General features: G+C 38.0%; 1 protein-coding gene across 3 annotated transcripts in view; it reads left to right on the forward strand.

Annotated features, from left to right (window-relative positions):
- The first annotated feature begins 2,728 nt into the window (after positions 1-2,728).
- Positions 2,729-26,387, forward strand: part of sf3b1 (splicing factor 3b, subunit 1) — an 84,372-nt gene continuing 60,713 nt past the window's right edge. The window contains exons 1-5 of one of the 3 annotated variants that reach the window (XM_051931048.1): positions 2,729-2,824; positions 20,016-20,188; positions 21,669-21,770; positions 22,401-22,515; positions 25,346-25,429. In XM_051931048.1, coding sequence (XP_051787008.1) covers positions 2,797-2,824; positions 20,016-20,188; positions 21,669-21,770; positions 22,401-22,515; positions 25,346-25,429 — 502 coding nt within the window. In that variant the 5' untranslated portion in view covers positions 2,729-2,796. The other 2 variants (XM_051931050.1, XM_051931049.1) reach the window with 2 other exon arrangements.

A 26,387-nucleotide genomic window follows, 5' to 3' on the forward strand; every position in this document is an offset into this window, starting at 1 on the left:
GAGATGATACTATTTAGTGGATGCAGTGGATTCTCCATAATTGATAGGAGCCTGCTGAGCGTCCTTCGCTCTGCCACAGATGTGAAACTGTCTAGCTCCGTGCCTACAATAGAGCCTGCCTTCCTCACCAGTTTGTCTAGGCGTGAGGCGTCTTTCCTCTTAATGCTGCCTCCCCAGCACACCACCGCGTAGAAGAGGGCGCTCGCCACAACTGTCTGATAGAACATCTGCAGCATCTTATTGCAGATGTTGAAGGACGCCAGCCTTCTAAGGAAGTATAGTCGGCTCTGTCCTTTCTTGCACAGCGCATCAGTATTGGCAGTCCAGTCTAATTTATCATCCAGCTGCACTCCCAGATATTTATAGGTCTGCACCATCTGCACACAGTCACCTCTGATGATCACGGGGTCAATGAGGGGTCTGGGCCTCCTAAAATCCACCACCAGCTCCTTGGTTTTGCTGGTGTTCAGTTGTAGGTGGTTTGAGTCGCACCATTTAACAAAGTCATTGATTAGGTCCCTGTACTCATCCTCCAGCCCATTCCTGATGCAGCCCACGATAGCAGTGTCATCAGCGAACTTTTGCACATGGCAGGACTCCGAGTTGTATTGGAAGTCCGATGTATATAGGCTGAACAGGACCGGAGAAAGTACAGTCCCTTGTGGCGCTCCTGTGTTGCTGACCACAATGTCAGACGTGCAGTTCCCAAGACGCACATACTGAGGTCTGTCTTTAAGATAGTCCACGATCCATGCCACTAGGTATGAATCTAATCTCATCTCTGTCAGCTTGTCCCTAAGGAGCAGAGGTTGGATTGTGCTGAAGGCGCTAGAGAAGTCTAGAAACATAATTCTTACAGCATCACTGCCTCTGTCCAAGTGAGAGAGGGATCGGTGTAGCATATAGATGATGACATCCTCCGCTCCCACCTTCTCCTGATATGCAAACTGCAGAGGGTCAAGGGCGTGTTGAACCTGTGGCCTAAGGTGGTGAAGCAGCAGCCTCTCCATGGTCATCATCACATGTGATGTCAGAGCGACAGGCCGAAAGTCATTCAGCTCACTAGGATGTGATACCTTTGGGACTGGGGTGATACAAGATGTTTTCCAAAGCCTCGGGACTCTCCCCTGTTCCAGGCTCAGGTTGAAGATGCGCTGTAGAGGACCCCCCAGCTCCGATGCACAGACTTTCAGCAGTCGTGGCGATACTCCATCTGGACCGGCTGCTTTGCTGGCACGAAGTCTCCTCAGCTCTCTGCTCACTTGCGCTGTTGTAATTATGGGTGGGGATGTCTCTCCTATGCTGGTATCAGCAGAAGGATGTGTGGAAGGTGCAGTACTCTGAGGTGAGAGTGAGAGTGGGTTAGGGTGGTCAAACCTGTTAAAGAAGTTGTTCATTTGGTTTGCTCTCTTCACGTCTCTCTCGATGGTGGTACCCCGCTTCGAGCTGCAGCCAGTGATGATCTTCATCCCATCCCATACTTCCTTCATGCTGTTATTCTGCAACTTCTGCTCCAGGTTTCTCCTGTACTGCTCCTTCGCCGCCCTGAGCTGGACTCGGAGTTCCTTCTGCACATGCTTGAGCTCATGCTGATCACCGTCTTTAAAAGCCCTTTTCTTCTAGTTCAAAAGGCCCTTGATGTAATGCAACATCACAGGAAAGAAAATACTTTGTGACATCTGGTGAGAAAACACATAAGTTCTCTCTTGCCACCAAATGCTGCCATAACAAAGCCGGTGCCGTGGCAAGCCTCCAACCAAAGATGTATCTTCCATTTAAGACCTGAGAGACCATCCTTCAGCATTAAAGCATGGAGCTCTAAGTTTATGAGAAAAAAAAAAAAAATCACAAGTGATGTATCCAGTGATGTATCCACTACTTTCCACAATCATAGTGAATCGATTTTTTTTGTTTTGCCCTACATGTCGCATATTGCTGTACAATGTTACAAATAAACTTCAGTGTATGAACAATGCAAACTCTTAAAATATTTTTAACCTAAAGGAATTAACTATTAGTTAAAATCTACATGGGTGGTACGGTGGCGCAGTGGGTAGCACTGCTGCCTCGCAGTTAGGAGACCTGGGTTTGGTTCCCGGGTCCTACCTGCGTGGAGTTTGCATGTTCTCCCCGTGTCTGTGTGGGTTTCCTCCCACAGTCCAAAGACATGCAGATTAGGTGCATTGGCGATTCTAAATTGTCCCTAGTGTGTGCTTGGTGTGTCTGTGTGCCATGTGGTGAGCTGGAGCCCTGCCCTGGGTTTGTTTCCTGCCTTGCGCCCTGTGTTGGCTGGGATTGGCTCCAGCAGACCCCCGTGACCCTGTGTTCGGATTCAACGGGTTGGAAAATGGATGGATGGATGGATGGGTTGGATGATGGATAGATAAAATCTACATTTCTTTTGTTGCTTTATGGGGGGTAGACTATCACAGTATTGTCCGTTTTTGTCTTGCGTCTGATAAAGCCGTGGTGAGGCACCAATCTCCGCGACCCTGACCCTTAACTAATATTGAACGGTGTAGACAATAAATACATATATAGATAAAATATATGTTTTATAAATTATTCAATTATATATATATGTATATATATAAAAGCGGGTATCAAAAATATGTGGATTGATGGATGTATACTTTTTACAGGCTCCAAAGTAATCGGCCAATCTCCTTCACTGTAAACGTATCTCGTACGCATATCGAAGTGCGCGCACGCGCAAGGAAATTTCACAGTGAGCGGAAGTTTCGTGCTTCAGGCCTTCCGGTTAGGAGTGCGCCGTAGGCATCGAGACAGAAGAACATGGCGAAGATTGCCAAAACACACGAAGGTAGTAAAATGTTGTTAATATTTCTCTTTTGATTTTCAGTTTAATGACTTGGTGATAATAGCAACTCTTTAACAAAACAGCAATTTCGAAATCCTTGTTTGCATTTAAGTACTACTTGGTATTTGGCTGAGTCGACTTTGTTTCTTTATTGAAAGCAGATAATGGCGTCTAACATTGATCTCGAATGTTAATTATCCTTTGAACCGGGAGCGTTTGCAATATTTAACAGATATCTACCGCTTCTAGTGTATGTTCACCACAGAAATAAATTTTGATTAAAAGTAATTGTTCACTTTACATAATTATCCTCAAGGAGTGTATACATCAGGTGCGCACCTATTTATTGAGAGGGTAAATTTCGCAGGCACCACGGTGGCTTTACAACATACTACTGCTGTAATAAAAGCAATGTTTACAGTTGTAAGGCCTATTTGTAAGAACCTTAACATGGCTTTTATCTTTTGAACTTATTTTATCGATTGCTTTATTTCCTTTGACTGTAGATGTTTTCCGAGAAGGTTTTTAGATTTTTTTGTGGGATGTAGATCGGATATTTCCGAATAATAAATACAGTATATACAGTACATCTTTACAAAGGATGCAGAACGCCGTTTTTTAAACACTTGGATGTTGCAGTATTTTAAAATTCCAACAAGGTGGCTGTTTGTGATATACCAGAAACATAGTGTCTGGCAAAAGACGCTTTTATCACCGGTATTGGCCATTTAGGTGTTTTAAACAGCTCTGCATCACACACACACATATTTACTGTATAGAGAGAAGGAGTGGTATACGCATGATTGGGATTTTGGAGGAGAATGCAAGAGGTGTTTCTAAGAAAGTGGTGCTCCATTAAGGTTCAGGGCTGACTTCACGACCGTTTCAAGTATTCTGTAGTTTTGAGCCTAACACGTGCTGTGGCCGGATGCAGATTTCAACATGCATTTATGAAGTCCGAGGAACTATATATTGTTGGACTTTCTTGATGTGTTGTTTTTCCGTTAAGCATAGTGATGGTGATTACAAGAAATGTATTGCAGTTGAATCTCCAGATCATTTGGTCGATGTAGATATACAGTACTGTATTAATAGATTATATCTTGAACCTTTGAAGCCTGTGACAATGTTTTTGGTGGCACCTCATTATCAGCAGGCAAGGTTTTTTTTTGGGGGGGGGGTAAGGTCTCTTGTTGTGTATGGTTGTGTTACTTGCAAATTTCATGATGCAGGACTGGCTGTGCCAGGCTACATAGTCATGGATTAACAGGAAGAATAGTAGGGAACACAACATGATGTGCCTCTGAGGATCAGTGTGGAGCAAGTTGGTGCTGCCTGTTTGCACATGCATGTCTGTCATTTATGTGTAAGGTGGCTCTGAGCCTCTACCCTACGTCCGTTACAGTCAGACTAGATGGGATTATTGTATTAACAGCTGAACTTTAGTGTACAAGTAATACTTTGGCTAGGCAGATTTTATTATCCAGGTGTGCTAGAATGTTAGGAAGTGCAAGGAATGTGATATTTACTGACTTGTGTACAGCTATTAGACTTGATTTTGTAATACACAAAGGTACAGTCCAAACTGTTATCAAATACGACTTAAAATGTGGCCTTTCATCACAGTGGAAGCGAGTTCCTCTTGAAAGCGAGCGACTCTCCACTCTAGTGTTTAGATCTGGATGGTGTATGTGCCCAAAAAAGAAGTCTAACTGTATTCTTGTACCATTGCTCGCATACTAAAGTGTCAGCAGGCGTTTTTTGTGGCATTACACCTGTAATTTGTGAGCATGCCCTTGTCGATCAAACCGAGGAAGCTCTGCAGTTTACTTGTGACTTTACACTGTAGGAAGATAAGTACAGTAAATCAAGGTAAATAACATTCGATCTGGCTTTTATATAAGTACCATATAAATGTTGCTTATGTAAAGACCATCACAAACGGGAGTTTGCACAATATGTTGGTGAGCTCTGTAAGCCGTGCTGTTTCTTTGAAGTACAAGTGTGGGGCAGACTGACTGGCAGGATAATGCTGGACCTCGTCCTGCATCGAAACGATGCTATCTTTTGCCTTTACGTCTGGTGCAGCTGCGTTGTTCTTATATGTGGGTGGATGCTATTTGCGGCGAAGGCTTCTGTTCTTTCTCCGATCTGAGTTCAACTCTGTTATAGCTCGTCTTTTATTTGAAAACAGCAGTGTCAGATCAGGACGAGTGTGAACGCGACTGAGAGAATAAAAGTGAATTAAAAAAAATGCTAACCTTTACAAGTACCATACATTTACACCAGCTGTTACAGTCTCAAATCAAATGTATGTTTTTATTGTATAATAGTAACAATAAGAGCAGCTCACTACTCAAAATGTAAAGTTTGGGATGTGGGAAGGCTCGAACCCATGACCTTTTGAATAGGAGTCAGTAGTTCTTACAGCTGTTCTACCAAAGAAGTCATGACAACAAGCCACACTAACACGATTTCTTTTTCTTCGGTTATAGGCTTGAATAAAAGCACACTTTTTTTGTTATATTTGTACCTTTTGTGAAAGTGCTTATTTGATATTTGGACTTCAGTCTTCACACATTATACATTTCATGTCAAAATTTTGTCTTTAGTTCTAGAACAGGAAAAAAAAAACTGTGTTCAACATTTCTTGCATTTCCTGTCATCCTACACTTGCATAGATCTTTGTAGACACGGAACACAAGTGAAATGCATGTGTTCCAAATAACAATATGTTTTTTAGATATACCGATCTGGGTACCTGACTCCCTGATAAACAAGGCTTCTTTTGGGAGATGTTTTTGCCGTTTCTGCAGTGGTGGGGGTTGGTGTAGCAGGCTGCTTGGGCATATCAACCCATTTACACGACAAAAGACACTGAATGGAGATGTGCGAGCTGATTTAAGGTGGCCCGGATTTACGAGTTTTTTCGTAAGTTTTGGTAATTCTAGTGTTAAAATGTGAAATGTCACAATAGGAGATTACTGACCTCTAAAACATTTGTAACATATGATCATTGGCACATTATTGCAGCCGTCATGGAAAGGGAAATGGAATTTATTTGTTTCTGTTTTCAATACGCCTGGCTTAATAAGGATATTAACATAACTGCAAGATGTGCATGACCTCCATGAGTAGGATAAAGTTTGTCAAGGATATATTGAAGGTGAATTTAGCAACTTCAGCATATACTAAATGATAGTAGGTTCTGAAAATGAAAGGTCGAGTGCATGATATACTATTTGGTGAGCACTATCTCTTCAATTTTTTGCCTGGCAAATAATGAGTAACTATACAAAATTCATTTAAAAGTGAGTCATGGTTTATTTGAGTTAAATTTTTGTAGGCTATTTGGGAACACAATACTTGTGCATTAGATTAATTATATGGAATGATTTATTTACTACTTGTCTAAACCGATTTATTTCTCTTAGTGATAATGTAATTTATGCAAAAAATAATTATTGCATTCGAACTTAAGTTAAACATAAATCAACCGCTGTAAGATTTTGTTTATGTGAGTGCAATGTGCTGAATGTCATGAACCACAACTATGATGAAAATGCTTGCATAGGCAATAAACAGTCTAAACCTGCAGGAAATATCAGTGACTGATTTTTTTCTCTTTCACTCATGTTAATATAGGGAAAAGTTTTTCCACCAGTGGTGGAAGCAGCACACTCTACCAGTTACAGTATCTATTGAAGCATTCTAGGAGTTTATTTGCTGATTGTGCACATTTTAATCATTATAAAACAGCAGACTGTTTAAATTATCTTCACTGAAATTTCACTTGTGTTCATCAGAGAGCTTAATTTTATTAGTTTTTGTTCCTGACAGCATTTTGACATGAACAAGTTTTGAGTAGAATTTAGGCTATACATTACCATATTAGTATTGGTAGGCAATACCTGTATAATATTGTTTTTATTGTAGGTACACTGGACAGTAGATGTGCACAAAGAATTAGATTTTCCGCTTGATTTGTTTGAGTTCTGGGTGTTCACATTTATTTAATATCTTTTTTCAAGTTACAGTGTATCAGTGATGAGCAGTGTGCCACTTTCTATTTAGTGTTACAGAAAGCTGTATGAAAGGTACAAGAGGGAGAGCAGACTCTTCTTACCAACATCGATGGGCTCATGCTGTCAACTTTTGACCTCTCAGTCCATCTGTTTCAGTGAAGTTAAAGAAGTAGAAAGAGTGGATTATCCAGCATTGGGGTTCAAAGAAATCTGTGCCTCTTCCTCTTTTCCATCACACACCTACTTAGTGCTGCAGTCATTACACAACAGCGGTGTCTAGTGGTGGGACATTTATTAGGAGATTGTGACATTAGGGTGACCATACATCTTCTGTTTCCTGTACATGTCCTCTTTTTGATTCTTAAAATATGAGTCTGGCTGGGTTTTATGGTATTCCTAAAGTTGTCTGTGATTGTGTTTTTCATTACTCAGGCTGTGTAAACAAACATAGGCCAACATATTTTGTTTCATATACTGTACAGTATGTTGTGACTGTTGCAGAGGACATTGTGATGTTTCAGAGTTATGAATCATAATAGATCAATGTGCATTTGCCTTGATAAAGGAGATCTTCTCTGAATCCGAAATAGACCGAAAATTTTCCTTGTGCTTGCAGCAAAAGAGAAGCAATAATTAATGGATTTATTGTGTTTAGTTGCAAGAGCTCTTAAAGCACTTGAACATACATCTTACTGTGATGCTGCAATTGATTGTAACAGTTAAGAACGTAAAAAAAAAAAGTTAATTTTGAAAGAACAGTTTTTCCCTTTTGTCATATGGAAGAGAAATATTAATCCTGAAACTTTAAAAATGTAATAAGTTTTTGAAGAACCAAGAAATACAAATTAAAATACATTTGCGATTAGAAAGATTAATAATAACATTTATGTCTTTGGCTAGATTCTTGACCACAAAATGTCTCCCAGTTTTTGCTTATATAATATATATTGTCACGCTTGGGTCACAGAATTGCACAAAAAACAGAGGAGGCTGAAGAGACTGGAATTTTATTCAAACACTGCAAACAAACATTTGTCTCTTTAAAAGGTTTTAAACGTGCTCCTTGACAGGATAGAGCTGACACTTCCGTTTCTCAATTAAAAGTAAGCACAGGTATCTTCTTCTTCGAAGGAGTATGTGTCAGGAGCAGGAAAAGTCTGAGAGAGAGAGAAGGAGAAGCAAATCAATCAATTTCAAACTGACAGAAGCCCGTACAAGCTTTTTAAGTAAGCAGAGTACCGCGTGAGAGGCATATTATGCGACAGAGCCGCCAGAAAGGTAAGGAGGAATGTGAAGGTAGTCTGTCAACGTTTTTCAGGGGTTTTCCCAGCAGCGTCTGTAACCTCTGGAGGTGCGATCAGTTCCGCAGCTCACTATATATATATATATATATATATATATATATATATATATATATATATATATAGTACTGTACAAAAGTTTTAGGTAGGTGAGAAAAAATGCTGTAAACAAAGAGTGCTTTCAGAAATATAAATAATGATTGTTTATTGTTATCAATTTACAAAATGCAAAGTGAGCAAACAAAAGAAAAATCTAAATCAAATCAATATTTGGTGTTACTACCTTTTGCCTTCAAACCAGCATCAATTCTTATAGATACACTTGCACAAAGTCAGAGATTTTGTAGGATTATAGTCAGGTGTATTATCAACCAGTTATACCAAACAGGTGCTAATGATCATCAATGTCACACGTAGGTTGAAACACAGTCATTAACTGAAACAGAAACAGCTGTGTAGGAGGCTTAAAACTGGGTGAGGAACAGCCAAACTCTGCTACCAAGGTGAGGTTGTGGAAGACAGTTTCATGTCATAGCAAGATTGAGCACAGCAACAAAACACAAGGTAGTTATACTACATCAGCAAGGTCTCTCCCAGACAAAGATTTCAAAGCAGACTGGGGTTTCAAGGTGTGCTGTTCAAGCTCTTTTGAAGAAGCACAAAAAACGGGCAACGTTGAGGATCGTAGACGCAGTGGTCAGCCAAGGAAACTTAGTGCAGCAGATGAAAGACACATCAAGCTTATTACCCTTCGAAATCGGAAGATGTCTAGCAGTGCCATCAGCTTAGAACTGGCAGAAACCAGTGGGACCCAGGTACACCCATCTATTGTCCGGAGAAGTCTGGCCAGAAGTGGTCTTCATGGAAGAGCTGCAGCCAAAAAGCCATACCTCCGACGTGGAAACAAGGCTAAGTGACTCAAGTATGCATGAAAACATAGGAACTGGGGTGCAGAAAAATGGCATCAGGTCCTCTGGACTGAGGATTCAAAATTTGAAATATTTGGTTGTAGCAGAAGGCAGTTTTTTCGTCGAAGGGCTGGAGAGCGGTACAATAATGAGTGTCTGCAGGCAATAGTGAAGCATGGTGGAGGTTCCTTGAACGTTTGGGGCTGTATTTCTGCAAATGGAGTTGGAGATTTGGTCAGGATTAATGGTGTTCTCAATGCTGAGAGATACAGGCAGATACTTATCCATCATGCAATACCATCAGGGAGGCGTATGATTGGCCCCAAATGTATTCTGCAGCAGGACAACGACCCCAAACATACAGCCAAAGTCATTAAGGACTATCTTCGGCATAAAGAAGAACAAGAAGTCCTGGAAGTGATAGTATGGCCCCCACAGAGCCCTGATCTCAACATCATTAAGTGTGTCTGGGATTACATGAAGAGACAGAAGGATGTGAGGAAGTCTACATTCACAGAAGATCTGTGGTTAGTTCTCCAAGATGTTTGGAACAACCTACTAGCCGAGTTCCTTCAAAAACTGTGTGCAAGTGTACCTAGAAGAATTGATGCTGTTTTGAAGGCAAAGGGTGGTCACACCAAATATTGATTTGATTTAGATTTTTCTTTTGTTCATTCACTGCATTTTGTTGATTGATGAAAATAAATGATTAACAGTTCCATTTTTGAAAGCATTCTTTGTTTACAGCATTTTTTCACACCTGCCTAAAACTTTTGCACAGTACTGTATATACAAGTATAAATAAATTTCTCAATCTTAAAAAAAAAAAAAAAAATGCAAGGTCCACTTTATCTTGCCTCCTTCCACCTGCAATGAACATAAAAACCTATTTCCTAGCTGTGATTCTTTTTCTTCACCAAGGTCCAGAAGATTAATGTCCCAGCCAATTGTTCATTTAAGCTGAAGTATTACGTGTTTACATATTTAACAAAAAACTTGTGCTAAATTATGGATTGTTGATCATTTATTTGGATAAACTTATAAAAAAAATACTTTTATTGGCGATGCAAAAACAGAATGCAGGTAACTTGACTTGTTTTTTTAAATCTCATTGTTTTCTTGTCAGTCTGTGTAAAATTGTATGTCAGCTGAGATGGCTAAAATAAGTGTAAATTCATTTGTGATGTGTGCAGGTTGGGTGTCCTGTGAAGGTGATCAATCTTTGACTATGATGCAGACATGTTAACCATGGAGGCACGCCAACTTTGGTTATATGTACAGGCAGTCCCCAGTTTACATACGAATTAGGGACTGTAGGTTTGTACTTAAGTTGAATTTGTATGTAAGTCGGAACAGGTACATTATTTTAACAAATGCTATTGTTGACCGACTGTAACCAAGTGCTCTGCCAATTAATGATGGAGTTTCACCTCTTTCTGACCTTTTTATTATTTTTACTTTATTTTCAAAGGTGATGGTTTTTCTCTTCTTTACTATATCATCAGCACTTGCATCAGATTTGTGTTTCAGAGACATTGTTGAAGGGTGAAGACAGAAGGTTAAGACGAGCTCTTCTGCACAGCACTGTACAGCTATCACAGCAGGAAGGCACCAGTCGTCAACACGTCTGATGTATAGGGTGGTCCAGATCTAATTATGCAATTTTCATTACGCTATAACTTATTCAGTTTATTACATAGAAAATCACCCGAAAAATCGCAGACCATCGAGAATTGTGCAAATTGACGACATGGAGAATCGTCTTCGCTCCAAGCTGGAATCGTCCCTGCATAAATCAATGTCATCCAGACGATCTGGATCTGCATAATTAGATCTGGACCACCCTGTACTGACAAGAGACAACTTCCTGCTATGTGCATAACAGTACAAGCAGGCTTGCAATTGAGAATGAATGGGGGCAGCGAGGGGCGGTTCATCACCAGCCCACCTCATATTCACCTCCACTACAGTATGCTGCCTGCAGCATACGCAACACCATCGCCCCCATTCAACACGCAGCCATCCGAGGCACACTGCAATGCTACCCCCTGCTGCCCCGTTCAGCCACAACTGGATCACCGCTTGCAGCATTACCAGCCGCACACCTAGAACAAACGGGGCAGCCGTGTGTGGTGGGCGGGCAGTGAAACCGCTTGCCGCCGGGAGCCACCCGAAGGACACTACACTGTGCGAGCAGCGAAATCTCAATTTCTTAGTTCTGGCGCCGCCGAGAGTGGCAGCCTTTTCAGCAGCTCTGTGTATGACTGTATGTGTACTTTTGTACTTTTATTTTTCTATTTTTATTTATTGATCACTTGTGAATTTCCCCTTGGGATTAATAAAGTATCCTATCTATCTATCTAGCTATCTAGCTAGCTAGCTAGCTCCCCTCCAGCCACCACTTACAGCGTCCGCAGGCCGAAGATGACGGAGTGCCAGTTACTGAGGCGCATGTGTCGCAGCTGCGGCCCCGTTCGTATGTCGTAGGTTGGATGTCCGTAACTTGGGGACTACCTATAGTGTATGCTAGTCAATCATTCCAAAATGTACATTAAATACAAATAATTTAGAGAAAGAAGACAAACTAAAGAGAGGATAGCAAACCTGCATCATCATACACTGAAATGAAACTCTCCTGATATCTCTCCCCTCTTATAAAATTGAAGCATATTATTGTATGCTCTGAGCATGTGTGTCAACTTCTGTAGAGCTGCTTGATGAAACCTGCTGATTCTGTAGCATGTGAAGTAGAACATAATCTATAAATGCAACTTATTATTACTTGTGCTCTTCCAGTAATTAGGTAATACAAATTATTCTCACAGAGCTGTGTGTGCTGTAAACAACTAATAATTGAAATGATACTCAACGATTATTCACCCTCCATGATGATTTTTTCCCAGTTAAAATTGTTTCTGCACAATGCAGTGTAACGTCAAGCAAAATGACACTTTTTATTGATTAACTAAAAATATTTCAATATGCAATCTTTTGAGGCAGCACAAGCTTGCATATTGTAATCTTTCTAGTTAGCCAATAAAAAGGAATCATTTTGCTTGACTTCTCATTGCATCCATAATGGCTAACATGTACAACACCCTAGTATTTCTGCCCAATGAAAAAAAGTCCATCACACACTCACGAGTTATTTATTGGTATATTGTGGTTTGTTTGAAGTTAAAAAAACAGTGAAATATGGCTGAACTAACTGGAGATTCAAATGATGTAACTACAGTAATCAACTCAATTTCACACAATTCAAATGGATCATGAGTGTAAAAATAAGTTAAAAATGAGTTCTATTCTGCTTGTCTAGGCAACTCAATTTCAAAATGCATGGTGAATGCTCATGTTTTCACGATGCAGACAGGTTTGTTGATGATAATGACCCCAACTAGCCATCCAAAAGTTTGAAAAGACCACGATTAATATGCAAAAACAGCTATAAAATACCACAATGATGTATAGCATGGCTGGAGTACTTCTTCTTTCGGCTGCTCCCATTAGGGGTTGCCACAGAGGATCATCCAAAATTGTTGTCTGCATATTGATAGATGAAATTAGTTCAAGGTAAAACAACTGATCATCTAGTTTTGAATGTCACTTTGTTGCTTTTGAATGAGACTTTTTTTTTTCAATCTTTTTGATTTATATTCAGTTATTTTTCACAAATGTCACCTTGCAACAGATTCATACTGAAATGCGGCACTGACTGCAGTCTTTTTTTCATGTGCAGTCAGAAATCTGTTTTCGTTATTTATTTATTTGATATAAATAATGCAAGAATCTTGTGCTCTGAATCTGTGTGAACTTGATGCTTTGTACCTTTTATAAGAGAGAAGCATTATGGGAGGTACCAGAATTTGTGTTTTTTTTTTTTTTTCGTCCTTTGTCTCTTTTTTTCCTCTGTGGTTATGAATAGTGTGTGCAATTAGCAACCACATTTGAAACCAGCGGTCTCTCTTATTTGTGTCCCCATTTGAAATTGAAACAGTGTGGCTATATTAAAATGTTTTTGGTTAAATTAAACAGATGGCTCTTTATGGAGAGCCATGTGCATCGGGTTTAGTATTTTTATTTAACTTTTAGTATTTTTTCATTTGTTGGTCTTTGAGACAATAGTACATCATCTCTGCATACCAGGGCTTGAATTTCATGCGCGAGCAAAAGAGGGAATCTCTTCCAATCCCATACCCACAACCAACCCCCAAACTACACCTCCCTCCAATGTAAATTTAAGCATAGCATTTATAAAGAAAGAATGTTATTGACTACCTGATTTATCTTGACATGTGCATGTAAAAAATGCAATTAATAACGTTTTTAGTACATTAAGTGGAAAACAAGTACTGGTTAATTAAAATTAACACTAAAAATAAAAATTTAAAAAGTTTCAAGGTATTTTGGGGTATTTTTGTTTACAAAAACACTTTTTTGTCAAACTTGAGGATATTACACAAGCTAAGGATGCCTCACTTGAATAACTTATTTTCCAATTGAGGCTCAGTCAGTTCCTTGAATGGCAAGTGTATCTCATTAACTAAAGCTGGGCTCGGCCATCTATGATTATGTAGGCACTAGTGAGAAGAAAGCTATAAAGGCTTTGAGGCAATCCAGATCAGTGCCTAAGTACATTATGGTTCTGAACCTGTGCATTGTATGACTAAATATTTATGGTATTATTCACATAAAAGTAATAAGTATTAATTTGTGAAATCATACTTGAAACACAAATGTTCTGTAGCATTATGAAGCGGATTTGGAAGCAGTTGAAAATTATATGCAAGAGCATACACTGTATTATATATTATTATGCAAACATATATTGCACATACATTGTGTTTGCCCCCATCATGATGTCAGATTGGGCAGTAAGACTGGCCATACATGTCAATGTCTTGAAATGCCAAAAGGTCTGTGCCAGCCTTTAAACCATTTGTTACACACAGTCTGAGCTGCCTCATTCATCAGATTTTCAAGGACAAGGGATGCCATGCATGACCCCAAAAGCAAGCCTGAGTGTTTATGCATTGAATGTAACCACAGACATCTGTATTAAAATCATCTCAAAAACCAGGCCAGACTTGACAAATTTTGTAACAAATAGAGATGTTACAAAAACCATTACTTCGGTACCAAGGTTCCGAAAATGTAACTGTACCATCTTTTTTACAGTATTGGTTGTACTGTACTTTTGTGACTGCAAGTGAATTTCCCCTTGGGATTAATAAAGTATCTATCTATCTAAATTACTTTGAAAGGCACAATTAAACAGTACATGATAAAAACTGAGTAAAAAAGTACATATAAAAATTGCTCACAGTTTCGTTTTTACAGCACTGCATCAACACATGTTGAAAAGAAAAAGAGAAGAAGACCTGTCTGGAAATGCTTTGTGTTTGCATGGGAAATGTTTCATGCTTGTTATTTATTTAAACAAAAAAACAAGTAAACATGTAAAATACACACACACTGGCTTGTGTTAGTGCCACATTTACCCCATTATGGAATTCAGAAAATGATTTGTGCATGCTTAAAACGTGAAATAACATTACCATTTAAATGAGGTGTAATTGTTTAACTTTTATTCTCTTACATTTGTAAGAGGTGAAAAGATACCGAGAGTAATCACTTTTAATAGAACCCTGCAGTCTGGATAAATGAACAGAGGCTTTGTATTCATTCTCTGATTGTAATGAGCATTTTTACAAATGTCCTTCAGTTCAAGCTAGGGTTGTGCAACATTGGCACAAAAATATATCTCGTTATTTTCTGGGACTTGGACAATAATAGTAGACAGTATTTTGCATTTTTTAAAAATGTGTTTGTGAAAGCCTTCTTGATCTTGATAATAAGAAATTTTTTGTAGTTTACTAATGAGATAAATGGAAACAACCGTTCAAACAGGTCTTGTTTATTTACTTAAAACTGAAGTAAAATAACGCAAAAACATTAAAATCACCAAAGTGTTTCTGAGATCAAACAGTACAAGTATGAGTAAACCATTTCAAAGTGGTCTATAGGATTTACGCAAAAGACTAACAAAATGTTACAATGAGAGCATGTTAAACAGAGACAACTGTTAATAACAGCAAGATATAAATCCAAAGGGAATAAAATACTAATCATACATAATTGAACTATAGGGCATGAATATTATAGTCTGGATAAACTGCTTTGCTGTAATGTGAATTGTGCAGCATACAAGCAAGAACAAAAATCTAACATACTATACTATAGTGTAAAAATCCAGAGTTCAATCAAATATGGCACAGGAAAAACACTACAGCATTTGTAAACAAGTCCGGTCATATATTGCACAAAGATACAAAAAAAAAAAAAAAACCTGTAACATTTTAAAACCTATTACGAACTTCAAGTTCTGTGCAATATCAGATAATAAAAATAAAACATAAAATTCCACAGAGGAAACTTCAAGTTGTGTGTCAAGAAAGACCAGTCTCTTCATGGCATCTGGCTTCAGATCAGCACAGTTACATGTTACATCATTTCCTCCGGTGCTGTAAGTCCTCTCATAAGATTTGCTTGAGGCAGGGATGCACAGGTATTTTTTTGTTTTTGCAAGTTTCCCCAATTTGGGGAAATGTGCTTCTTGTGTTTTCCAGCAGTCAAATGAATTTACATCACACAATCAAGTAGCTTTTGATGTGTTTTTCAATGGCAATATGCAGGGACTCACCTCCTCTGAATTTTTTTTTTTTTTTTAATATAAGTATTCACCAAAAGACTTTTTTCCTTTGTGACATCACCTGCTCCAACTTATGCAGCTATAGGGGTAGGATGGAGCTGGCGAGGAGGTGGTTATCTGCAAGTGTTCTAAATAATGAAAGAAAAAATGTGCTTTAGAATTGAGGACCCCATGCCAAGACAGCTTGTGAAATAAAATGCATACAATAGGCATATTTTTCTTACGGAAATAAAAATAATCCTATCAAGCAAATTACATAATTTGTTTGAACAGATTAATAATTCATAGTTCAAACTTTTTTTTTTATATTATAAACCTGACTCCTTTGGGGCTCCGTACTAGATAAATTTTTCTTAAATTGCCTTTTACAGTGTGTATGTGTTTCTGCTTGTACCTTGAGTGATTTAGACTGGTCATGGACAGCTGACTCCTGAAGCTTTTTGTACTCTTCATATTCTGTGCAGTGGTTAGTTCGCAGATGGTTAGAGAAGTTAATTGTCAAGCTGTGTTTAACGGTAACCGATTTCTGATATAGTTTGCGGATTTCCATCTTTTGAGCAACATCAATCTTTTCAAAGCCAAACCACCTCCATGCGAGTGATGATGATCCACATTTTGCAATTAAGTCTAACAACATAGATTGTGTGCTGTCATTAAAACAATTAATACATTATTGTAGATGATACATATCACATACTAAATGTTAAAGCATCTGTCCAGGTTGATGTCGCAGGTCCTGGAGGAGGACCTTACACATGCCCATAATTACACATATGCCAAACATTCCATTGAGAAGTGGTCTGCTGTTCTTTTTTCCTATTTGATTGTCTGCCCCCCTCTTCAAAATTGACAAATAAAATTTCTCCAAACTCTGGTCTACATCATTTGCATTTCACACCCAAAAATAGCCTGCTAACTACCGCTGTGATGGTCCCAGCTAAATATAAGTGCTACTCAAAAGGGGGTTAATTACAAATTTCAAAATCCACTACATAATAAAACACTAAGGTCTATGTGTGTGTCCAGTCCCTCAGAACAGTCTGATTTGTCAAGTTTTGACTGTGTTGTGATTGGTCAGTTTGGCTTTGGTGATGTGATTGTGAAACTAAAGGAGTAGCATTAATGGATGGGAAGTATTAAAGTGGACAGGGTGCAAACAAGGCTCCCAGAAAAGACAGTTTGTGAAGCAGGCTTTATGGAATTGACAGAGGTAGATCACGTCAAAAGAACTTCAGAAGCTTTTTTTTTTCCCCTTTAGTCCTTTCAAAACTTTTTAAACTAAACTCCTGCATAACAAGACTCAGGCTTTACGGAATTGACCGAGGTAGATCCCATCAAAAGAGCTTCAGAAACTTTTTTTCCCCATTAATCCTTTAAAAAACTTTTTTAACTAAGTTCCTGCATAACCAGACTCATAGAAGTCTTTACTATATTAAAGTGTACTTTTATTATTAAACTATAGACGACAGGTGTTAATTGTTCATTTTTTAACCAAATGAAATTCTGTTGGCTTACTGTCCAGTGACCATAAAAATACTAAAATATAAGTAAAATTTTCTTAAAATGCATACTAATAAACTATGTACAAATACATTTATCCATAATACATATGGTGTAAAAACATAAAATGATTCTCGTAATTACAAGCTATCATGTTTAGTTTTTTCTATAATATACCTATCTGAAACACGCCTATCCATCTTACTAACTGAAGGTTGTAAACCGGATATGGGCGCATCGAGGCGCACTGCCGCACTGCACAGAAAACACAGAAACGAGAAGGTTGTAAACCGGATGTCACGCGCACTGCAACGAGCCCGCCACCTGTAAACTAGACTTGCTCTAATCCACTGTGCCAGTAATGTAGATCATAATGGTCATTCAGTTTGGCGACCGCCCCAGAGTCAAACGCAGCGGCGTCCACAGAGAAAACAAAAACAAGAGGATTCAGCTCATATGTGAATCACATTACACTATTACAGTACGGAATCCCCAGACGTCCAAACTACACGGCGTAAACCGGATATGGACGCAGGGTGCAGGGCTGAACTTGCTGTGCTCCACTCTGCCAGCAGTCGGTGTCAGCAAAGGCAACGGAATCACGTCTCCACAAAACGAGACCGCTTTACTACAGATATGCGTATGTAATTAAATATTTCCCCAGACGCACCCACCCTCCATGATATGTCATCCATCCAGATATCGGACGGCAACAGAAAGTTGCCATTCTTGGATTTCCGATTCGCTGGCGAATCGCGGGCTTACTAGTTGTTTACTAAGAAGCAGTTTCAAATTTGTCTTTTTTTCCCCAATTGAAAACGTAAGCTGCTGCATATAAAAGAAGCTCGCTATCCAGACTCAAATATTGTCCATTTTAATTGAAAAGACGTAATTAGAAGGTGTGAAGATGCTGAATGCAGCTCCAAGGGAACGTGGCCGCTCCTCTGAAACCCCCCTCTTAAACAGTGATTCAGTGGGAAACATACACAATTTTTTATCTCCTCTTTCCTAGATCAGCTGCAGGCTTGCTGCTGCTGCCATGCCACGTGAACTGCATCTCGCACAGGGCTTCAAACATTTAAAGGCCTGTACTGCAGCTGTCCTTTGGTCTCACTGCCTTGTCTATCTTCCCCAGGCATCCTCTGCTTTATTCTTTATGCTTTATTATGCTGTTTACGAATAAAGTTTCTGTTTCTTGAAAACCCTGAATAAATCTGTGCAACTGTGTGACCCAAGCATGACAAAGGTCTGAATGCATTTAAGTAGCTTTTCTTGCTGCTTGTAAGATGACTTCTATGATTCTTTTTTATTTCTCAGTTTTACTCCACTTTCTTCAATGTAAAGGTTAACATTACAGTCATCTCCTCCTCTCTTGTAAAAGAAGCCTTGACTTGCTTTGTTTACTTTACAGGAAGTTCACTGCAAAAAAAAAAAAGTTGGGAGTTGCATTAATTACCAGAATACGTCACATAAAGGGGCACTTCAACTAAATTACCATAAAGCAGGAGCTGAATCACAGACATGGGCGGCACGGTGGCGCAGTGGGTAGCGCTGCTGCCTCGCAGTTAGGAGACCTGGGGACCTGGGTTCGCTTCCCGGGTCCTCTCTGCGTGGAGTTTGCATGTTCTCCCCGTGTCTGCGTGGGTTTCCTCCGGGCGCTCCGGTTTCCTCCCACAGTCCAAAGACATGCAGGTTAGGTGGATTGGCGATTCTAAATTGGCCCTAGTGTGTACTTGGTGTGTGGGTGTGTTAGTGTGTGTCCTGCGGTGGGCTGGCACCCTGCCCGGGATTGGTTCCTGCCTTGTGCCCTGTGTTGGCTGGGATTGGCTCTTTTTTTTTGTGTGCCAGGGGCTTGTTGAATCGTCCTCTTTGTGTGTGTCCCGTCCGTTGCTTGTGTGGGGGTTGGAGGGTGTTTTGCTCGTGCAGCGCTGTGTGCATCGCCTGCGTTTGACTCCTTTTTTCTGTGCTCACTCCTTTTTTCTGTGGTCTTGTCCGCCTCTCGCGGCGCCTCATTTCTTGGTGCGCCTGCGCAGTACGTCTTTTTGCGGCTACGGCCCATGGCCGGATGTCCCTGCGTCCATCCGGTTTAGCATTCTCGGTTAGTAATATGGATTAGTATCCTGAAATAGCTGAACCATAACTAAAAGGTGTTATAAATTCCACATGGTGTGATTGAAATGTGTACAAATACCCTTAAAGTCTGCAATGTGCACTTTAATCATGTCTGAGTATTTGATCTGTATCCATACTGGTTTATGGGGGATTGGCCCTCTTCAAAGTCCAAGGATGCAATCGTAAACGGTTTTAGAGATGGGGTTTCTTTGTGATTGTTTGTTACCGAAGGTAACGGAGTGCTCCGTCCTGTCTCTTTTGCAACCAAGTTATGAACCTTTTTGAAGAAAACAAATGAGTTTAGATCTGTGAATTTGATCATGTAACAGCAGGGTCAATAATAATGATGACCACAAAATGTATATGTTTGGGCTCCTAGTAATATGATTATGCTGTTAAACAAGTCATGTTATGCCTTAGAGTTAAAATCTGTAGGCTATTTTATTGTATTGTTTTTACTGTAAATAGTGAATTAACTATATTTTTGACTTTGTAGGCCACAATATTTTCTGTGCCTAGTCCTAGCACTGATTATTTGTATTCTTATCATAGTCGACAAAGGTTGTCTTATAGAAGCATTTATGCTTATCTGTGTTTGATAAGTCGTTTCAGTCTACCCTATGCCTTTTTTCCCCCTAGACATTGAAGCTCAGATCCTTGAAATCCAGGGTAAAAAAGCAGCTCTCCAAGAAGGTGGAGATGGCGGAGTTGGTCTGGACTCTACAGGCTACTATGACCAAGAAATCTATGGGGGTAGTGACAGTCGATTTGCTGGCTATGTGACCTCAATTGCTGCAAATGAACAAGAGGATGTGAGTTTAAACACAAGTTTTTTTGGTTTTTTTTTAATACAGTGTGTAGTTAAAGATTGTTAATCTGGGTGAAGAGTTTATAAACATTTGACAATTTCATTATTGAAAACGGCATATAAAATTTTAATTTAGTATCAGCAACGGTACTGCCACTGTACTTAACCAGAATATTTATATAAGCATGAGATCTTGTGCAGGCAGTAAGATAGTCCATATTTTTAATATAATTTTTGATTGAAAAATATCAGTTGACATCCGTTGCATGTTTCATATCTACCTGGGATATTCAATTAGTGTTAAATTTCTGCACATTTTAATGCAGTACTTGTTCTTTTTTATGATGTTTTTGGTACTAGGGTTTTGTATCAGGTTAGCCATTATGAATGTAGTTAGAAGTCAAGCAAAATGACACCTTTTATTGGCTAACTAAAAAGATTACAATATGCTGGTTTTCGAGGCAACTCAGGCCCCTTTTTCATGTAAGATTACTCCGAGAAACATTTTAATGTAATTTTCAAACCGCTTAATTTTTCGCAGTATGTTAAATATTTGGTCTGTGTTCATTTTTTTAACATAGTACATTTTCAGTTTATAAATTTATAGCTCAATACACAATTACAGATATAATTAATAAAAAAAGGTAATCATCCATCCATTCATCCATCTGATATGGTGGAGGAAAAGTCTATGCTGGGCACAAAGCAGATACTTGTCCTGGATGGGATGGCAGTTGATTGCAGGGATCCATCAGTGAAGTTTAATTGGGCAACTCCTAAATTAACTTTTTTTTTTTTTAAATAAATGATCTAAACTTACCAGAGAGTATTTCTTGCTAATTTATGCTCTCTAGCTTTTGCAGAAATACTAAAGTTGTAATGCTATAAAAAGTACTGTTGTGCTCCTGTACTGTTGTAATTTCCCAGTTTGAATTCATAGTCACTCAGTGAGAGAATGATATAATTAAAAAAAAAAAAAATTTCCATACATGAAGCACGGCCATTTCTATAAACAGGTTTGTCAGCTTATTAATGAATAAATGGTACAAATGAACTGATTCCACTAAATAATGGGGTTGTTTTTAATTATTATATTGATTTTTGGTTTGCAAGCTACCTTTAACAAAAGTGGAAATATAAACACGGCCGAATGGAGGCATATTTAGGAGAGATCAGAGATCATGCATATTAAATATGAGACTGATAAGTAGACATTTTAATTTTCGCTTTTATGAACAGTGATTTAAGCTCTTCTGTTATACAATTCATCTCTGGAAACAAACGTCTTTAGGGCCAGTTTGCAGACATCAGTTATCTTTTAAATGATCTTTCTGACTTTATTTTTATAAATTTGTGTTTACAAATGGATTGATTGCAATGGTACTGTAATGGATAATTTATCAGAATATTTGGTCATTTTTATATTTCCCTGATGTATGTGTGTGTGTGATTTTTATAAATTCTTTTCATTTTCTTCTCAATAGGATGACGATGAAGACTCCTCTACTAGTTTACTGGGGCAGAAGAAACCGGGCTACCATGCTCCTGTGGCATTACTTAATGATATCCCTCAGTCATCAGAACAAGTAATAAGTTTTTTCCATTCTGTACAGTATAGGTTGAGTCTTGCAAGATGATAGGCTTGTGCTAGAATTGGTGTGTTGTATATTTAATCTCTCTGGTACTATTTTTGAGATTCATCCAAGTAAATATACATGACTATTGGTTTAATAGTCCTGAAAATCTGTAATTATGAATTGAAATGATAACCTCCACCTTTCATACTGACTTTTAAATATGTCTGTTTAAAAAAAATTGATGTTTTTCTTGTGTTCTGTTGATGCATACTTTTAAGATTCAGTTAGTGTAGAAAGCTGACTTATCTTTGATTATCATATTCATGGTATTAAGGAGTAACTATTGAAATTGTTTCAAAAGTTGGATGATCTACTGCATAAATTTACAGTTGCCAAATTGATAAGTGTGGAATCTTATGCCAGATTATTACTATAAGATAGCACACAGTGTGGTACAGAGTTATTTGCAATACTTTGTTGATATTTTGTCCTACTACATTGTGACTTTCAAAGTTGTTATGGCTTCTTTGTTTTCATTATAAGACTGATTCTTAGTACTCAGTTTTGACAAACGTATCTTTTCAGGTAAATTTTTAATCTGCTATTGTTAAATGTGCTACTCTTTTCTCTTGTCCACAGTATGATCCCTTTGCAGAGCACCGTCCACAGAAGATTGCTGAGCGTGAAGATGAGTACAAAGCCCGTCGACGGCAGATGATCATTTCACCTGAACGCCTCGATCCATTTGCAGATGGTAAATATGATCTCTAGCAAAAGTCTCCATACTTTTCTGTTTATAGCATTGGTCAAACCATCAGTGATCTGTCTTTGTCACTATGAACACTTTACTTAGTTCATTGACTGTATCCAGTGAGATTTGCACGTCTTGTATTAAAGGTAGTTCATTTAGTTGAAAGTCAAGATGATAATTGGGCAGATGCATGTGTTTTTAAAATAAACTGATATCTTTGCCATTGTAAATGTATAAACTTAGTTTTTGGGAAACTTGAATTCATTCTCTTTTTCAGTCAGGTCTAAGCTCTTGGAAAGGTATAGATGCAGTTCACAGTGGTAATAGACAGTTTTCCCCACTTTTATTTCGTGAAACTGCGATTCTAAATTTGTAGGTGCTGAGTATGTTAAGTGTTAACCATTTATTCTGCCGTAGGTTTTAAAGCTTGTTACAGGGAAAAATATACTTGTCTTATATTAATGTTTTCCCTATGGATATGTGCTGTCAGCTTGATGTATGTTTATTTAGTAAGGTTGATTTGCCTGTCATTTATACACAGGGCAACCTTTTGTACATGGTGGCTTTAAAGCCATGTATGGTGTCAAGTGTCTAGTTATACATGCCATTAAGGAAAACCCATATAGTTTGCGACTCGGGCCATTACTAAAATTTTGTGTTCTTAGCTGAAATCAGCTTATATCAAACATTTGAAATAGATTGCATGCAAACCTTACATAAATAGGCTGGAAGATCAGTCATATGTTTGGAGATGAAGGTGATTTTCATCTCTAGCTGTAAAAAATGCTGAGAAACTATGCATACTGCTGTATTACTTACTGATATAGCAGTTGAATCTTTTAATTTATATTGGCTTCTGTTATTTGTGCAATCAATCAAGTATTCATCAGGTACTAAATGTTGTTTAAAAATGTGGGAATTAAAAGTACATTTTTCCCTGTTTACCACTGATTTTCAAATTTGGAAACAATTTCCTACTACAGAACATTTTTGATGTAGTGGTGTTCTAGACTATGTTGGAACATTATGTTGCAGAATTTGTTTCCCTGAGCTTGTCTTGTAAATACAGTTGTAAAGAGCAGTTTGCAATGCTACTTTTCCATAGATTGTTAATTTCCCTCAGAAAGGTGAAGTTCAGCCTTTAGACTGTTACAGAATATGTACAAATTTGTCTCTCTCATTTAAATGTCAGTGAGAGGCAAGTTAGTTCATGCTGTGTTTTCTTAATGAAAAACGATTGAGATTTGTTTTTACTTTCCACCTTTTTACCTTCTTTTGACAGATATATTTTGTTATATCTGTAATAACTTACGCTAGTAGGTCATATAGTTGAAAGAAACATTCCTGTGTTCTGTTGATGACTTTTTAACATTCTAGTTGCATTAAAAAGAAATCGGCACCTGCAAAATGTTTTAAGTGGGTTCAAGGACTGTAAAACATTGCCTGACACAATTCTGTCATTCTAAAGGTTGAACAATGAAAGAAGTTGCAGTTGTATGCAGCCATATTCTTGAGCTCAGAGTAAGATCTATAAAACCTGCATGAAGCTGACTGGGTAATAATTATAGGAAACTCAATTCTGTAATACAAACAAGAACTGTAATACAAGCAATTGTGTACCACAATTCCACAGGCCCATACTAACTGTCCTTAATTTCTCTCCTACAGCAGTACTGCTATGCCAGTCCTGTCTGCATTCTTAAGGGTGCAGCTCAACACATCCTGTGTAGGTTATGGTGAACACAAAAACTTTCTTCCAAAGGAAGTGCTTTCCCAATTGTTAAGGGGCCACAGCTTTAGTGGCATGGTTTACAATGGTGTGTGTTGGGGGGTGGGGGTTGTGGGATGGATTGTTGACAACTTAATGTACATGCAGCAGCTACACATCTATCTTTGTAGCCCATCATTTTCTGTAGGAAAAGCCATTTAATAATGGCTTGTTTAGAAGTACCAACACACATAGTCATCAAGCAGATCTGACTTTTGAACCATCTGAAATATTTATGTATTTTCCAATAGACACTTAACACTTAGTTATAATTAACTCAGATGGTGTTTTTTTAAATAAATGTTTTCTTATATTTTAGTATTTATTGGATTAAAATAACTTTTGAGTATGCTTAATTTAACTTAATTGAACTTTTATGTTTAAATATTAAATCATCTGCTAAAAATATTTCCACTTCATACCCAGAAACATTTTAATTCTCTAAATCAATTTTTAATGCTTTAACTTATTTCTTTATACAGAAATGTATTTTTCATTACACTTCACTTAACTATATAGCTCAAAACTACTTTAAAGAAACCTCCCAGGAATATTTGAAGTGTTTACCTGTTTATGGATAAGACACTGAACGCATTTTCTTTAGTAACGTGATAGAAGGTATGCTGTGTTTTTGAGTTCAAACCCTTTCTAAAGTGTTACTAATGGTAAAGAGATAATTTTCTAGGCTGCTTTTCTGCCGGTTGAAGTCAGACACTGATGAAGGACACCAGGCTCAAAAAGTGTACGTATTCCGGAGAGCTCTGCCTAGGACTCCAGCGCAGATGATGGCTTTTACCTCTGTTTAACTACTCTAATACATGAACATTTGAATTGTACTTGTGTATTTAAATTTTTATTTTTATGAGACCAGATTTTTTTTTAACAAAGACAATTATTGTTAGTTTTAAGTCATGAGTTTTTAAGTAAATGTAAATATTAGTTAATTTAATGTACTAATATTTTACATCCTGCCAAGTGCTGCTTTAAAAGTCTTAAGATGTGATGTGATTTGGTCTTTGTGGCAGTACTGAGATTCCCCTGTTTTGTTCGTGCTCTTTTCCACAGGAGGGAAAACTCCAGATCCTAAACTTCAAGCCAGAACCTATATGGATGTCATGCGTGAACAGCACCTAACAAAGGAAGAGGCAAGTTTTTAAAAATTTACTTGCACTACACTTTGATGCAATACTCTAATTTCTTCATCCTACATCTTCATTGTATGTGTCTCTTGGGTTATTAGGAGTATCATGTAAGTGTGAATGATGCACTCGTCGCTTAACAATAATTAACTCCTCTTAAACAGCATATTTGTTAGAATGTCTAACATTTTGCCATTTTTATAGTTGAGTAGTCAGTTGATTAGTACTTTATCAGTTTATGAAATCTTACAAATTACAAGAGTTTTATTCACATGTTCAAAACAGACAAATTTATCCTTATCTTTCAAATAGCATAGCATATGTTTGTATACTGATAGCCATGTACAAGAATTATGTTTTTATGAAATTTTTAGCACCCATCACATTAAACTCATCAGATGTAATTTACTCCACAGCACATGTAGTAATAAAAACATTTTGCTAATTTATAATGCTTAATAACACACTTCCCACTTCCATTTGTGAAACAGGTAATTCTTCTGCATTTCTATACAGTCATGGTGTGTTTATATGCTATCAGACAGGCAGTAAGACCAAGTCTGCAAGTTGGAAATTCTATGTGAACATTCTAGTTGGACAGTTGGTGTAAACAGTGTAACCTAAATTCTCACAGTTGTGATGTTACGATCGCCTTTCACCTTAATTTGCCAGAAATGCTAGATTTGAATTGGTTAAATTGTATTTTGAGTGAAGTAATAAACATTTAATATGTTTAGTTTGGTCTTAATTTTCACAAAAAGTAGTTTATCTTGAATTGTTTTTTTACAGACTAATAAATCAACAGCGATCTCATGATTCTCCGAATAGTCAGACCAGAAATTCATATGAACACATTGAAATGGGAAGGTAAAACATCATAACTCAGAGCTTCACATACTCTAATAGCACGTGAACACAGCATCAGTCTTGCCATTCAGTCCATTTACACTTGGGGAGATCATGCAAAC

Source organism: Erpetoichthys calabaricus, chromosome 8, assembly GCF_900747795.2.
Source record: "Erpetoichthys calabaricus chromosome 8, fErpCal1.3, whole genome shotgun sequence".
NCBI lineage: Eukaryota > Metazoa > Chordata > Cladistia > Polypteriformes > Polypteridae > Erpetoichthys > Erpetoichthys calabaricus.